Here is a 16060-nt window from a genome sequence, read left to right on the forward strand (position 1 = left end):
CTCGGAAAAGGCGGTCAAATTCTTCCTCGACATCATCTACCAGTTCGATGTTCCTAACTGTTTCATCACTGACCATGGGACTAACTTCATCGGGAAGTTCCTAGACTTTAGTGATAGATACGGCATCAGGATCGACTAGGCATCAATCGGACATCCACATACTAATGGCCAGGTCGAGCGTGCCAATGGCATGGTCCTCCAAGGACTTAAGCCACGTATCTTCGACTGACTCAACAAGTACGCTGGGCGATGGGTTGTAGAGGTACCAGTGATCCTTTAGAGCCTGAGAATGACCCGAACCGATCCATAGGGTTCACACTCTTCTTCCTAGCCTATGGAGCTGAAGCAGTGCTACCCTTCGACCTCGACCATGACGCCCCAAGAGTGAAAGCTTTCGACCATGACCATGACCGGGCCGTGGAGGCTCAGCAAGACGCTGTCGACTTGCTCGAGGAGGCCTACAAGACGACCGTCATCCGCTCCGCTCGCTACCAGCAAACTCTCTGTAGGTACCATGAAAGGAAGATCAGAGGAAGGATCCTCAAAGTCAGTGATCTCGTACTCCGAAGGACCCAATCAACGAAGGAGAAGCACAAACTCTCTTGACCATGGGAAGGTCCCTATATGGTGACCGAGGTGATCCGACCAGGAAAAAATGCCTACTGACTAAAGGACGACAACGGCAACATTCTCACCAACACTTGGAACATTGAACAGCTACGTCATTTTTCCCCTAAATTCGGTCTTACCGCTTTTATTCAACACATGCTCCTATAAAGCACCATAGCCTGAACACTTTTAGCCCGGGTCACTCAGGGCTCCATGAGGGTACAATACTACCTCTCTTTTTTTACTATCACATGGTAAAAACTTTTCACCTAAACAAAAGGGCGTTGCCCGAACAAAAGGGCATTCCATTCCTTTGATTACCCTACATGACTTTGTTTTTACTCTAGACCGAGCACACCCCATCATGACCTATGGTTACGAGCAGCCGAACCTCACAGGCCACGCTTGGGTTCTTAAAGTTACATCATACGGAATGAACGGGTAGGTGCAAAAAAGAAAGGATAAAAACAAAGCTATGCTAGGATAAAAAACAAGGAACAGATAGTGATTCTATCACAAAGCAGAACTGATGTATTCATTGATACAAAAACAATTCACATAGGGGCTCCCCCATAAACTTAATAGTTACATTTGCTGACTACTTCTACTCCAAATGCTGCTGTGGCCGCTCAGCGGCATTGGCTAATGCTAAAGGTGAGGCCACGGCACATGCCGTCGGACATAACCACCACCGCAAGGGCCCCACCCGGTTCTGCTCCCTCAACTTCAGCAAGCGCAACGGGTACCTCAAGGGTGTCGCACCCATAGATGCTAAGTAGAAGAACATGGAGCTCTAGACCTTCTCATGTAGTCAAGGCAGCTCCTGGATAGGGACGCTGCCCGCCAAAGTATGGCCACCATGGCTGGAGGATGTCTTATCAAACTTTATGAACTAGCCAACCTGAGCAGCTACAAGCGGGAAACCCACCACCAGCGCAGTCCTGAGCAGCTTCCCCTCTGACAAGACTTGCTCAGAGAAGATTCACCGAAAGGAGTCCACGTGCGGCTCCATCCTAACGAAAGCCTCACAGACGATGATGAAGCCGGCGACATGCAGTACCCTCCAGTGCGCCACCTCCTTCAGCGGAAGCATCCTCTTCTCAATGAAGGTGGCCAGCACCACCTCATCTACGCTAGATGATCTCCAGCTCGATATTGCGCTCTAAAATCATGAACGGGTCTGTGAGTTCTCCTTTCCCTCTCCCTTCCTCTATTTAAAGAAGAAGGTGAGTAGTTGAGGAAAGGCGAAAGGATTGGGGTGAGAAACCCTCTCCCTTTTCCCATTCAATGCGGATGGGATACGATGGGACGTGCCCTGACTGATGGGACGCACCCTGCCCAATAGAATGGCGTTTGGTCAGACGGGATGTGGCCTGGGTATGGCCACCACTACCGCACGTCGAGTGCGAGAAATGAGGCTCCACTACACGTAGGCGGTCCTCTGCCTTCCCAGGCGGGACTTGGAAAGGCCCAAACTATGGGATCTCCACCCAGGAGACACCAACGGGCTTCCTGTGTCGATCGAATGGCTCAGGCGAATGCTGAGAGATAGGTAAGGAGCAGAGGGACGCCCCATGTGGGCCATGCCGACTCTATCATGAACGACGAGCGCGGATCCCGATTGGACATATCCGATAGGAGCTCCTCAAACCTTGTCACTCGAGTCATCAAGGTAACATTACCGACCCCCACTATTTCTTTATATGATCATTCATTCATCTACTGTTATTCATACATTCATACAATGCATTCATTCATTCTATACATTCGGAGCATTGCATATGCAGTTAAATGTGTCACAACCTTCTCGTTGCGTCATGAAGCGACAATTGCCTCATTCAACATGAGCAACGACCGATCGGGGTTCAAAGGTCAGCCCACGAAGGGCTCAAGGCCGCCTCGTGTGAAACAGAGTTAGGGGAGAAAATGTAGATGAGCCCTGAGCGGCCCTCGCCCAGCCTGCCCCAAAGTAGACAGGGTCATCTCAACCTTCTCATTCAATCCTAACCTCAAGCCAAACCCACAGAATCTCCATCGAGGGGAGGCTAGCGGGCCACCCGGGTCGGTCTTTGGAATGACCCAGGCATCTACCGGGTTGCAGGTTTAGGAGTAGTGGAATGCCATATGAGGGCTATGTCATCCCCGTCATGAACAACGAACCTGGATTTCACTCGAACGTGCTCGTTAGTGTGCTCACCGAGCGCGTCACTCGAGCCATTGAGGCAAGCGATGTTAGCTCAGCCCCCCCCCCCCCGGTTGCAAAAAAATGGATGAGGTAACGCACAAAAACTCTTACTCAACCTAACCCCTACCAAGCCCAATAGGGCTCAGGCGCTTAAGACGCCCAACGCCTCGGTTGCGCCTAATGCCAGGATCCATGAGTCTGTCTTATCTGATCCCTAAACTGCCTCGACTACGCCCGACGCCAGGATCTATGACTCCATCTCACCCAATCCCTAAACTGCCTCGGCTGCCACCAACGCTAAGATCCATGACTCTGTCTTGCTTGATCCCTAAAACCGCCTCGACTATGACCGACGCAAGGATCCGTGACTCCGTCTCGCCCGATCCCTAAAACTGCCTTGGTTGCGACCAACATCAGGATCCACGAGTCTGTCTCACCTAATCCCTGAACCGCCTCGGCTGCCACCGACGCCAGGATCCATGACTCCGTCTCGCCTGATCCCTAAAATCACCTCGGCTGCGACCGACGCCAGGATCCACGACTCTGTCTCGCCCGATCCCTAAAACTACCTTGGTTGCGCCCGATGCCAAGATCCGCGACTTCGTCTTGCTCAATCCCTAAACGGCCTCGGCTACGCCCGACGCTAGGATCCACGACTCTATCTCGCCCGATCCCTAAACCGCCTCGGCTGTGACCAACTCTAGGATCTATGAGTCCGTCTCGCCTGATCCCTAAACCGCATCGGCTGCCACTGATGCTAGGATCCGTGACTCCATCTCGCCCAATCCCTAAAACCACCTTGGCTGTGATTGACGCTAGGATCCGCGACTCTGTCTCACTCGATCCCTAAATTGACTCAGCTATGCTCGATGCCTGGATCCATGACTCCATCTCGTTCGATCCCTAAACCGCCTTGGTTGCGCTCGACGCCAGGATTCACGACTTCGTCTCACCTGATCCCTAAACCGCCTGGGCTGTGCCCGATGCCTGGATCCGTGAGTCCGTCTTGCCTGATCCCTAAAACCACCTCGGCTGCACCCGACGTCAGGATCTATGACTCTGTCTTGCCCGATCCCTAAACTCCCTAAAAACAACATGCCCACTGACAAAACCCCTAGGCGATTCTACCCAAATCACCCGAGGGCTCGGGGGCTACACCCACGGGTGCGCTCGCGTGCACCCGCTGACAAAATAAAACTTCCCCCACTGGCAACGCAAAAAACCCCAGACAATTCTACCCGAATCGCCCAGGGGCTCGGGGGCTACACCCGCGGGTATGCTCGTGCGCACCCACCGTCAAGACAAAAATCCCCCAGACGATTCTACCCGAATTACCCAGGGGCTCGGAGGCTCCTATCGGGTTCATAAACCCAGAGTCCCTCATGGACCGGCTTCCCAACAAAAGCTTGGTCCAGCAGACGACGTTACGAATGACGCGCAACTCTTGGGCCAGCCCAAATACCTAAACGACAGGCCAGAAGGGCGATCCAATCTCTGACTAAAAGGCCTCGCTAAAGAGGAACAATGCTCGCTTTCGACTCTGGCCTGCCTCTCCGACCGAAAGACCTGGCCAACGAGGAACAATGCTCGCTTTCAACTCTGGCCCGCCTCTCTAACCGGAAGGCCTGGCCAAACACCGCTACCAACTCCGACCCACGTCTCCGACCGAGGATGCACCGAACCCCTGCTTATAGCTCTTCTCCGACTAGCGCGGTTGGAGTTGACTGGGACCGACCGACCGGTGACGCCCGCTCGATTAGGACCAGATAACGGGCGGAGCAGGTAAAATAAGACACTCAAGTCAACCGTAATATCAAGGACCATACCCTGTACACCTGTAGGACAGTACCGACAGGACATGTCAGAAGAGTGCCCTGCAACCTTCTAGGCATGTCAGAACCCAAGCAGTGTTGTGGGCGCTGACATTTGCCCTACATTGTTGTGGGCGCCCGCAACTCCCATACCAGACGAACACGGTAAAACCCCTTACATGCCTCTAGGCATCAACAGTGTGGCAGACACCGACATCTACCATACCAGAAGAAGATGACGCAACCTCCCACATGCATCTGACATTAACAGTGTTATGGGCGCCTACAATCATCTTGTACCCGACGGCGTGGACAACAAGACAGCATACGTACACTCTCTCTCTCTCACTTATAAGGCCACCCCCTTTATCTATAAAAGGGGATGCACTCTCTCCCAAAGGATTGATCAATTCACTCATACACAATAGCAGAACCACTAGGTTCAAACCTCGAGCACACGCTCAAACACTTAGTGCACAGCGGAGCTTCCATCACTCTCGACCCTTCAGACCGGAGTCCAACCGGACCTCTTGCACCCCCATCTTTCTCCCTTTCGTTTGTAACCCCACAGCAAACTTCGAGCACGTGGACTCAGGAATAAAGTCACCGACCGACTCAAACTGGACGTAGGACACGTTGCCTGAACCAGTATAAACCCTGTGTCCTTGAGTGCTAGGTCACATCCGATCAGATCGTGCGGTAAAACTACAAATATTTACGTGTTGTCACTTTCTGCACCGACACTTCGTGACTGAAAACTCTTAAAATTAGGCCGTTGATTGATGGCAAAATGCATATATATTATAAATTATGTATATATGTTCATGTGACGTGGTTTGCATATATTGGATTTGACTTTGTATATGTATATTGATGATATATTGGTGCATGTGATATGTGTTGATGTTAACAATATGAATATATGTTGATAGTATGAATATCATTTGTCCTCATCTATAAATGGTGGGAAGAGAAAATTCAAATTTGATTGAAAATAATAAACATTTGAAAAGTGTTTCCAAAGACGGTTAGAAACTACAACCGCCTCTTGAAACAATTTCTAGAGATGGTTGATATTCCTAACCGCCTCGAGAAATAAGATTTATAGAACCACCTGAATCTAGAAATCAATCTCCAGATGCGATTGAATCTTTAGCCACATCTAGAAAGGGATGGCTTGATACCCGCCGTCGATTTCTAGAAACACATGGACAGAAGCGGTTCTTATAGCCACTTCTAGAAATCGATTAACTGCCTCTACAAATTATTTCCCTAGTAGTGTCCAAGCTCTTGAAAAACTTTCTAGGCTGTACGTATCGGAGATTGGAAATACTTTCAAATAATTACCAATTATCTTACAAATCATTACAATTTTATAAAAAATGTATAATATGCTAGTTGACGGTTCAGAGAAAAGCACATGGGGAGTCATTCCCATTAGTTGAATTTGATACTTTTATCTTTTGCACTGTCTATTCTATCCGCCTCGAGTGAACTTCTGAACTACTACCACACGCAAGCATGATTGCCAGCTAAACTCAACCACCCTAAAAAAGAAAACCAAGTGAATTTTGAACGTATATTTCGGCCGGTCAATTCTTCATCACATATTTATTTTTATCAGCCTTTCGTTTTCCTTAAACCATGCTGTCTTAATTAGTACTAGTAATCCAGTAGTTATCTTGACGTGACGACCATCCGTGAATTCGTCCATATAAAATATCCAGAGCAGTAGTCAGGCCGGTCACCAATTCTTTGGTAGCTTCAAAGAAACTAATCTCGCCGTACGTGTCTTCCTGCCTGACACCTTGCATGGCCGACGCGTGGCTCGGTAGCAGGTCAGCAGGCAGTACCGTCACTGTCATCCAGTCCAGTACTCCAACGCCAATTCTGCAGAGAAAAGAAAACGGTTTTTTTTTACAACACAGAGAAAAGAAAACGTTAACGCGGTCATGAGTCATCCATTCAGCTCGGTGGTCACTGTCCTCAAATTCTGCAGGTACAGGGGCTCATCTCCTGCGAGTGCAAGTCAAGTGATTTACAGAAATTTTTAATGCTGCTAGGGATTTTCATAAAGGTTCCATATCTTGCAACATTTATGTGTTTATATTTTTGAGTGAGGACTTTTGTTAATATTAGTATATATAGCAACGGTTGGTTAGCTGGCTGAAAGCGATATGCTTCTTTCTTTGCACAAAAAATAGAGAGTAATTTCCAGGGACTTTGCTTTTTAATTTTCTTTTGGCTCGAAGTCTGCATGTTTGTCTTTTTATTGTTGGCTCAAAATGAAACTAAAATTCCAGCCACATTAAGATGTTTGCTGAATCGATTACGGTGTAAACAAAAGTGATGAGCAGGATTTAGCATAAATCATTTTGATTAAGTTTAACAAATTAGAGCCAATGGAAGTAGTTGCACGTTTCTCCTAAATTATACAACCAGACCTTGCGGTTCACGAGCTTTGGCATCATATAAATTTATTTATACCAGCAGCTGAGCAAATCTCCATGCGTCAGAGGGAGCACGCGTCGATACCCCGCGCACTGAGAAATGTAAGCAGGCACGGCCAACGGATCCGGAGACTTCTGATAAACTAGTGCCGCCGCCGTTTACATGGAATGGAAGTAGTCTTGACGGGAGGAAAAAAAACATCTGAAGGCTGAAATCTGAAGCCTTTTCCACATAGCTAGCTTAGCTTGTCCAATAATGTCCAGCCGCGCGAAATGTAGCTAACATGTTTGTTTGGCCGTGGTTTATCGTAAATGATCGTAAATTTCCAGTCAAAACAGTATTTTTCTCTTACACAAACCAACCAACAGTACTTCTTCACGAATCAGCAGCGATATGAACCAGCCAACCGAACAGGCTGTTAATAATGTACTTGTGATTTGCCAGCAAGAATATGCCACTTTAGTTCCAATTCTAGGTATTACTTACGCAGCTTACTAGGAGCCGTACCGTACAGAGATGAGAAACTTTGTCCTAGCCGTGCATGTTCTTGAATTCCACTACCATCATCCTTTTATTTTCTGTAAACTTATCCAGTCAGATGTTTGCGCGAAATCTTAGGCCCCATTTAGTTGCCAAAAAATTTTGCATAGTAACTGTCACATCGAATCTTGCGGCATATGCATGAAGTACTAAATGTAGACGAAAAACAAAACTAATTACACAGTTGGTCGAGAAATCGCGAGACGAAACTTTTGAACCTAATTAGTCCATAATTAGACACTAATTACTAAATACAAACGAAATGCTACAGTGAGCCAAAATCCAAAAAATTTTTTGATCTAAACGCACCCTTAGTAAAGGAAGCACTTAGAAGGTTTCAGAACCAGTTCACTGACACCTGGAATCTCCGGCCCACTTCTTGGCGGTAGGAGTAGAGGACCAAGCAAATCCGCACCTTCCTTCACAGTTCACAAGTACTCTAGGCAAGTAGCAGCAGATGCAGATATAATAGTCAATATTGGGTTATGAATCAGTATTTGACATTGTAGCACTTTCATTTGTATTTGACAATTATTGTCCAATCATAGTCTAACTAGACTCAAAAGATTCGTCTTGTAATTTACAATCAAACTATATAATTAGTTATTTTTTTATCTATATTTAATACTCTATACATATATCTAAAGATTTGATATGATGAAAAAAGAGTAAAAAAACTTACAATCTAAACAAGGCCCAACAAACACTTATTGGATCGCACGAGGCGAGAGGATAAGGGAGAACACAAAAGATCTTTGTCTCTTTTATTTCCCGCCCCACTGGACCGCCCACCGCCACTCCGGCCGACACATCAACCACTGTGAGTGAATCCGCCATGGCCATTTTGTACACACTAGTTGCTGCGACGCCACCATGCTCGGCCGCACTCGGCTTAAAAAACGAGCTCGGAGCTGTCATGTCCTAACTCCTGATGCCAAATACTACGCACACCACCACGAGAGACGAGACAACAGAGGGAGAATTCTTTCTTTTAATTTACCAAATGCTCGCGCACAATTGGAACAAGTAAGCCGCTGGTGACCAGGAAAGCAATTCCAGGGAGGGAGATTAAGAAAAACAAGTAAGCCGCTGGTGACGCCAGAAAGGAGACGACGAGTACTCGATTCTTTCCTCACTGGGAGCTTCCAAAATTTTGCAAAATTTTTCAAGATTTTCTGTCACATCGAATCTTTAGACGCATGCATGAAGCATTAAATATAAATAAAAAATAAAACTAATTACACAGTTTAGACGAAATTCACGAGACAAATCTTTTAAACCTAATTAGACTATGATTAAACACTAATTACTAAATAACAACGAAAATGCTACAATACCATTCTAAAAAAAATTCGCCAACTAAACCGGGCGTAGAAAAAGTGGAAGCCAAACAAAGAAAGCTGAGAGGGGGAGAGAGAGAGTAGACTAGCATTAGTTTATAGTGGCAATAATTGTTTGGCAGGCATTGGGAATCCCGGCGCCAGTGTTTCCATCCCCCAGCGTTGAATTCCAAGAGATCTCATCTGCCTCTCGTCCTCCTCGGGCCGTCACGGCGGCGGCTCGGCTCGGCTCGGCTCTCACTACTCACTCGTTTGGTGCTGGTGGTGTGCGGCGGCAAGTTGTGGAACTGGCCTTTGCCCGTCCCCTTCCTTTTTGAGCGCATATAAGCGAGAGGCGTCTCGCCTTTGGGGTCGGCGGGGCCGCCGCTTTTTGGTTGCGCTCTCCCCTCCTCTCCCCCCTACCCTGCCTTTCCATTGGAGCGCACAAAGCCGGACGGCACCACCATTTAAAGAAGGCCAAGCACACGGCGGAGGAGAAGAGCACCACCACCTCACACTCCATTCACGCCAGGGATTGATCGATCGATCGCGCCGCGCGCTCTACCTTCTGCACGCACGCTTGCCTCTTCTTCTGCTGCTGCTGCGCAGGTGATTTATTGGAATTCGGTAGCGTGATCGGGAAAAGATCCTGATTTGGCAGGATAGGGCCGGCGGGCGCCCGGGCTGTGCTCGTGCGTGCGTTAGTGTTTTCTTCGTTTGGTTGCGTGACCTAATGGAAACAAGAGAGCTTGGCGGTCGCTCGGGCCGGCGTGGAATTCGATGTGGAAAGCGAGCTCGCCTGGGGGCCGCCATCTTTCGTGCAATCATCGTTGCTTGATTTGGTTTCTTCCTTTTCGTTCAAGTCTTTCCGTGCTGCTTCTCTAGTGTACGGGCAGTTCGGGTTCCATCTTGAGGTTTCCACCGTGCTGAAGGGTTTGGGCGTTCGGCTTCTCTGCCTTCTTAAGCTTCTGTTGGTGTTGTAGAGTCCCTACAGAAGGCTAGTCTTTGAGGTTCTTTTGCTAATCGCTTCTTTGATTTGTCCGACTGAAAGCATGATTAAAACCTTGTGTCCTCAACTTTTGATAGTTCGTTTCAGTTTTGGTGCTTTCTTGCGGTGAAAATCTCATGTGCAATTCCTCTGAGAAGTCTCTTCCAGCATGATGTTTGTACTATCTTTACAAAGAGAAACATGCACTCGTATTTGTCAATTCATCTATGATGTGGTTTTGATATAATTAACTTGTACTGAATGTAAGACTCTTGCTCTGTGTACTATAGTGTTCTGCTGCTGACATGGCTGAATTATTTCCACATGGTGCAATCATGCTTTTTCGTATATATACAAGTGCTAATGATAGTCCATCTAGTTGTGTCAGCTTTGGTTAGCCACTTCTTGTAAGACCCATGTGAGTAACTAGTTATTGAGGACATTTGACTATAATAGAAAAATAAACTGACTGAGCATTGGATGGTATCTCTTCAGACTCGTTTCTTCTTTTTGTGAAGTAACCACTGGTTAAAGTCTCTTTGAAAAGTTGGTTCTCGCTAACCAGCTGAAAGTTTATTTTGAACTGGATTAGATTAAGTGATTATTGTGCTACTTTGTGAGCTGTCAAATCTCTAGTTCTTAATATAATGATACGTGGCTCTCCTGCGTGTTCGATAAAAAAAGATCCTTTAGTTTTATTATTGTCCCCGAGGACCAGATTCACCAATGTTCCTTCTTTCATGTCTTCTGTAGGAAGTCTAAAGTGGAAGTCTCTCAGAACTGAGTACTTTTGTTAGAAGAAAGATTTGTTCTGTCAAGCTTTGCAAATTATCATCATAGTTTGGATGACATCCATGGTTACTTTGACGAGTTTATGGAGCCCTGGTTGCTGAGCTCTTCTGGGTTCTCTGACAATGGAACTGTAATATTTGCAGCAAAACTTTATTTCCTCATCTTGGAAGAAAGTTTCAAGAAGGGTTGACAACTTACAAGTGTTCCTGTGAAGCTTGATGACATGTTCGTGAGGGAGGAGTGGGAGAGCGAAATTTCTTCTGTTATGCAGATGTCAACAGATCCTAACAACTATGGGGTATTTCCACATTCATTCTGCAACCAACATGTGGTTTCCTTTCAGACGAGTTCAATTACCAGTGGATCAGGAGCCATACCAGTTTGTCTAGACACTTCCAGTGGAACGAATGGCAATATGGCGATGTTGAACACTACATCTTCAACAATTGTATCCACTGGTTCACCAAACATGATTTCTGATTCTTCTTGCCAGAACCTCAAGTATAGTGCACCCTTGGCTGTGGAGTGGTCCTATCTGGAGCTGCAAATGTTGAATGATGGCCTCAACAAGTAAGATATACTTCCATATAATCTGAATTAAGTATATGTTAAAAAAAATCTGAATTAAGTAGCTATTTCCATCTCACCTTAATAATGAAACATTTTATCCTATATTTACTATTCAATTTTAAACAATTTAATCATGACCATGCCTCGAAGTTGAGGCCAAACTGCCAAGATTTTGTGTGCCCCTCGGTCTTAGAATATATATTTAGTTGTCCTAAGTCAAACCATCCTGAGTTTGAGCTGAGCCATCAAAGAAGCAAATTTATGAAAATATATTTCATAATGTATCTAATAAAGTTCATTAGATATTGTAAATACCACTGTTCTTTTCTACAGATTTGGTCAAACTTAGGATGGTTTGTCTTAAGACAACTGAAAATCCATTATATTCCAGGACGGATGGAGTATTATGGTTTCATAAACTGAGTTTTGTGATGTTTGTGGTTGATTCTAGTCAGAAATACACCTCTGTTGTCTGTTTTTTTTATACTCTGATGAAAGGAGCACTCTTTATTTCTATAAGGAATTGTTACATGAGCAATTTGTTGGAAATATTAGATCCCTGTTCTCTTACTATAGATGTTATTTCACATTCATGCCTTTTACTTATATTTAGTCCAATAAAAAGAGAGATGATGTTTTTGCTTATCTTATATTTGAAGCTTTTACCTATCAGTTCGTTCCTAATAGTTTATCCTTTTGGTTCACTGGCTAATGAAATTTTCAGGTATGCAAATGAACCAGGAATCATGAAGTACATAAAGATAGCAGCCATGTTACCAGACAAGACAGTAAGAGATGTTGCCATGAGATGCCAATGGATGGCAGCGGTTAGTCCCTGATTTCTCTGATTTATTATGCAGAGTCTGAATGTCATTTCCTCATCTGTTATATTCAATCTACATTTCAACCCAAAACTTAGGTAGCTAACATTTCATAAACCTGAACTCTGATAGATACTAAAGCCATGCAATATGTTTATCCAGTCTAGATTATTCATTTGAAAGGAATATGTGGTCCCACATCAGCTTATGGATGGAGACTAACCGTAGTTTATACTTGTGTGACTTGTCAAGATGATGTCACCATAATTCCACTAAACCATTGCCGCGTATGTGAAAGTAGATCATGCTGAAGATACACTTATTGTCCACATCTATAAAAATACTATATTGGTCGATTATGAACATTAAAGTTAGTGTGATCTGAGCTGGTCCTCCTAAGTATCCTTTTGAGCTGTTGCCTCATAGAATTACCTTTGTATTTGTCTAGTGTGTACTAGAATAATATAAGGAAGGCTGACAAGTGTCTGCTTTTCTCCTGTGTGTTCGAGAAAAAAAGTCTCTGCTTTTGACATTACTAATAATAAGGTTTGCAGACTAAAGTTGGCCTGCTCCTGTTTCATGTCGAGGGTTCATAGCATGTATAGCGCATGGAAAGGTTGCGATTATTTTATTTACATTTTTCAGTTAGTACAACAGAGATGACATATTTGATCCGACTGATCAGTGAACAGCATTCAACTATATAAAGCTGACACTGTCAATGCAACAAATAAGAATAATTCCATGTCTCTCTTTTTTAGTGTCAAGAAAGTAGGAAATATTTTTAGTTTGTTGTAGATGGCAAGCGAAACATTGGTCTGTTGATCCACCATTTTACCTTGAGTAATAATTAGTTGTATCCTACTTGATGCTTTCCACTGGAATGCGTAATAACCAAGTAGTGTTTTATTTTTCATTCTTGTTGTTAATAATGATTAGTTATATTTTCTGAGGGAGTTTGTTCATCATATGTCGCTTTCCTTTTCAATTTCATTGGTGATGATATAGATTTTCTTATAGAGAAAAGAAGCTACAAGACGACGGAAACCTGAAGAACACTATCCTGGAAAAAAGACAAAAGATAGGAAGGTACTCATCCTTTCATTTTTTATAACATTGTTGTCTGTTGTTAGCACCAGCATACTCTACTTGAAGAAATTACTGTTCTGACTACTGATAAACATTAAATTTGGACTTCTTTGTTCTAACAAATATATTTTGAAACACACCAGTCCATGGCTCCATGCATCTACACATGTTTTGGTTTTGTGGAAATGATGAAATGAACTTAACATTTAACACTCCAGTCGCATCTTCTCGACATAATTTTTTTTCTTCATAAAAACCCCAAACAGGATGATGAATTATAATGTGATACTGTTAAAATGCAGTTGGGATGAGAAATGTACATGATACAACCTTATACAAGTAGTATCTATGAGTTCATTTTTAAATGGATCTGATTAAGGTTGTTTCTCAGGATAAAATGGCTGAGCCGTCATCATGGGGTACCAATCCTCCTGTTCAGACTGAGATGAGATCTTCCTCATTTATTCCTCAGAACGCCAAAAACAATGGATTTATCTCTGGAGGTTGGTAGGTCACTTAAAGAGTGATCGAGTAATTGACTGTGTGTAACGTACCGTTCACCATTGCTTTTGGCAACGATGAAATATTTGAAGCAATTTTGCGTTCTGAGGAATGCTCGAATGCTATTCCATAAAAGTCAAAACCGTATTAATGCATTTAAACATATAGCATTATTGATATTTGATAGTGATTCTGCTCTGAAGTTATCCTTGGGGCACTTAATTCCATAAAACATCACCACACTTTTCAGCATATTTGAGGATCTTTATATTGTAAATGTTCCAGAGTCCTCTTAGTTTCCACTATAAGCATATGAAGTTTCTTTATCTGCCAAATTGTTGAAACAAACATTGCCCTGATTGCTTCAGATCATTCAGTTCTTTACAAGGTTTGACATGTTTCTGTTTCTTTTATGCAGACTCTCAAATTGACCGTGGAATGCTAAATATATTGGAAGAAAATGCTCGACTACTCAATCAAATAGAAGTAAATATTTTAACATCACAGGTTGGTCTTTTTTTTTTCTCAAACCTTTTGTTTCTTTCTTGTATGATGCGTCTTATAATTTAGCCAATTCGGTTTAAGGCATTAGTTATATTTTAAATATGTGTCTTCATTCAGATCAACTCTTTATTTAGTTTGCTAACAAAACTATAGAAACACAATAAAGGTTAATGGTTGATGCCATCCAGACCCAGTGCTCATAACAACTTCTTATTGGAGAGAGAGAAAAAACATTCCAGCATCTGTTTGGAGCATATTTTTGTGAGAATTTTTCATGAGCAGCAGGAAGATTTAGCTGTGCAGGAGTAATTTTCAATTCCTCTGAATACTTTTCAGGCTTATAACAACATTGATCTTTTCCATCACGCAAGAAGGAACATCAATGGTCTTCAACAAAGGTAGAGTTTACCACATTTTATACACAAAAAATGGCTCAAAATAGTAAAGTGTGTGAAACACGTGTTTATATGGATGCTTTCTCTAATGTGGCACTCTCCTTAATGAACAGCATGAGCCAAATTCCCGGAATAATGAGCAAGATGCCCCCATTGCCTGTTTCGGTGGATGAAAGGCTAGCTAGCTACATACTCCCTCGTGCTCCTATGGTAAATGTCTTCTGCTTTGCCTATGATCTGCAATCTGGTACCTTGTTGGTTGTTGATCAGTATCTTAGCTACTGATATGAAGATACAGAATAAAAAATGCAGTCTGGGCTTGACCAATATTGGGCTGCATATAATATGTCACCACTAACCAGTTACTCCAAAATCACTTTTATCATTGGCTTGATATTCTGTTTCGTCCTTCCATTACTAAATAATACTCACTGAATAGTTGGTGATACTTAAATTGCTTATTTGTTAGCCAAATACTCAAGGAGTACATAAAACGTACATTCATTAGTAATTTCTGTAATAGTGTAATCAATGTCATCAGTCTCAATTAGCAATATGCATTTTCTTTTGACATATATATTGCTGTTCTCTTATCACCGGGTTCTACTGAAATTCTCACTCTTGATATGTCACTGCTTTCATTTGAAGGTACAAGTTCTTGGCAGCAGTCATTTGAAAGAAGAACCAAGAGTATGGTAGGCCACTGCTAGACAGGGCAGCAGCTCAATTTTCACCAATAGGTTGATCAAAAATATCTGAAGAGCCATGTGCTTGGGAATCTGCATGGAGGGCATAGGTGAAAGAACGATCTGGCTTTTCTGATGTCTGAAAGCTATAGAAGCAACATGATCCACTTCAGCACATAGCCTTAAAAAAACGCTGTCCAGCTTGCCTTCTCATGATGCTCTGTATTAGTGATTATGAATTTGAGATAGGTAGAGTTTTCCGTAATCTGCAGTTTTGCTCACCTTGGTTGCACATATTGATTCTTTTTCGGGTTTTGTCCTGGTGATCGATGTTAACATAAGTGTAGTATAGAAACTAAACTTGATATGAATAATTAGCGGGAAAAGCTTATGCCTTTTTGTCTAGTATTCTAGTTCCAGTTATAATGCATATGCAAGCCTGGTTCTCTAAATTACAATCTCTCTCCTTCTGTATGTGCTGCGTGTCTCTTTGAAAATTGAAACTGCAAGAATTTAGCAGCATTCCAGTTAAAGTGCTGTAACACATACTCCACAGCAGAGTATCAAGATGGGGATCGAGGGAGAGTAGTAGTAGCAGGAAGTCACAGTACGTTTTCATTTTCAGTTTGTATGACTCTGATTTGTGGGATCTTATTGTCAGATGTCGTGAGGATGAGAGATTATAGCTGCCCATGTAACATTGAGACATCACGCAAAATATTTTGAAATACGTAGAACCGAGGGAAAGGAAACCTTCATCCTCGCTACTGAGATCAATTCCCATCACCCTCGATTATTG

The 16060-nt window shown here is 43.5% G+C and overlaps 1 protein-coding gene across 3 annotated transcripts; it reads left to right on the forward strand.

Annotated features, from left to right (window-relative positions):
- Window positions 1–8966: 8966 nt before the first annotated feature.
- On the forward strand, window positions 8967–15698 carry LOC136477754 (uncharacterized). Of its 3 annotated transcripts, XM_066476010.1 has the most exons (10): window positions 8967–9524; window positions 10657–10993; window positions 11189–11265; window positions 11990–12092; window positions 13107–13175; window positions 13567–13678; window positions 14095–14183; window positions 14517–14578; window positions 14689–14785; window positions 15224–15698. In XM_066476010.1, exons 2-10 carry the CDS (start codon window positions 10919–10921, stop codon window positions 15272–15274), a joined length of 735 nt encoding a protein of 244 aa, XP_066332107.1. In that variant the 5' UTR covers window positions 8967–9524; window positions 10657–10918; the 3' UTR covers window positions 15275–15698. The 3 variants fall into 3 exon arrangements, with proteins under 3 accessions (XP_066332107.1, XP_066332105.1, XP_066332106.1); XM_066476008.1 differs by having other exon boundaries at window positions 10657–11265; XM_066476009.1 differs by having other exon boundaries at window positions 10839–11265.
- Window positions 15699–16060: the final 362 nt, after the last annotated feature.

Source organism: Miscanthus floridulus, chromosome 8 (assembly GCF_019320115.1).
Source record: "Miscanthus floridulus cultivar M001 chromosome 8, ASM1932011v1, whole genome shotgun sequence".
Taxonomy (NCBI): Eukaryota; Viridiplantae; Streptophyta; class Magnoliopsida; order Poales; family Poaceae; genus Miscanthus; species Miscanthus floridulus.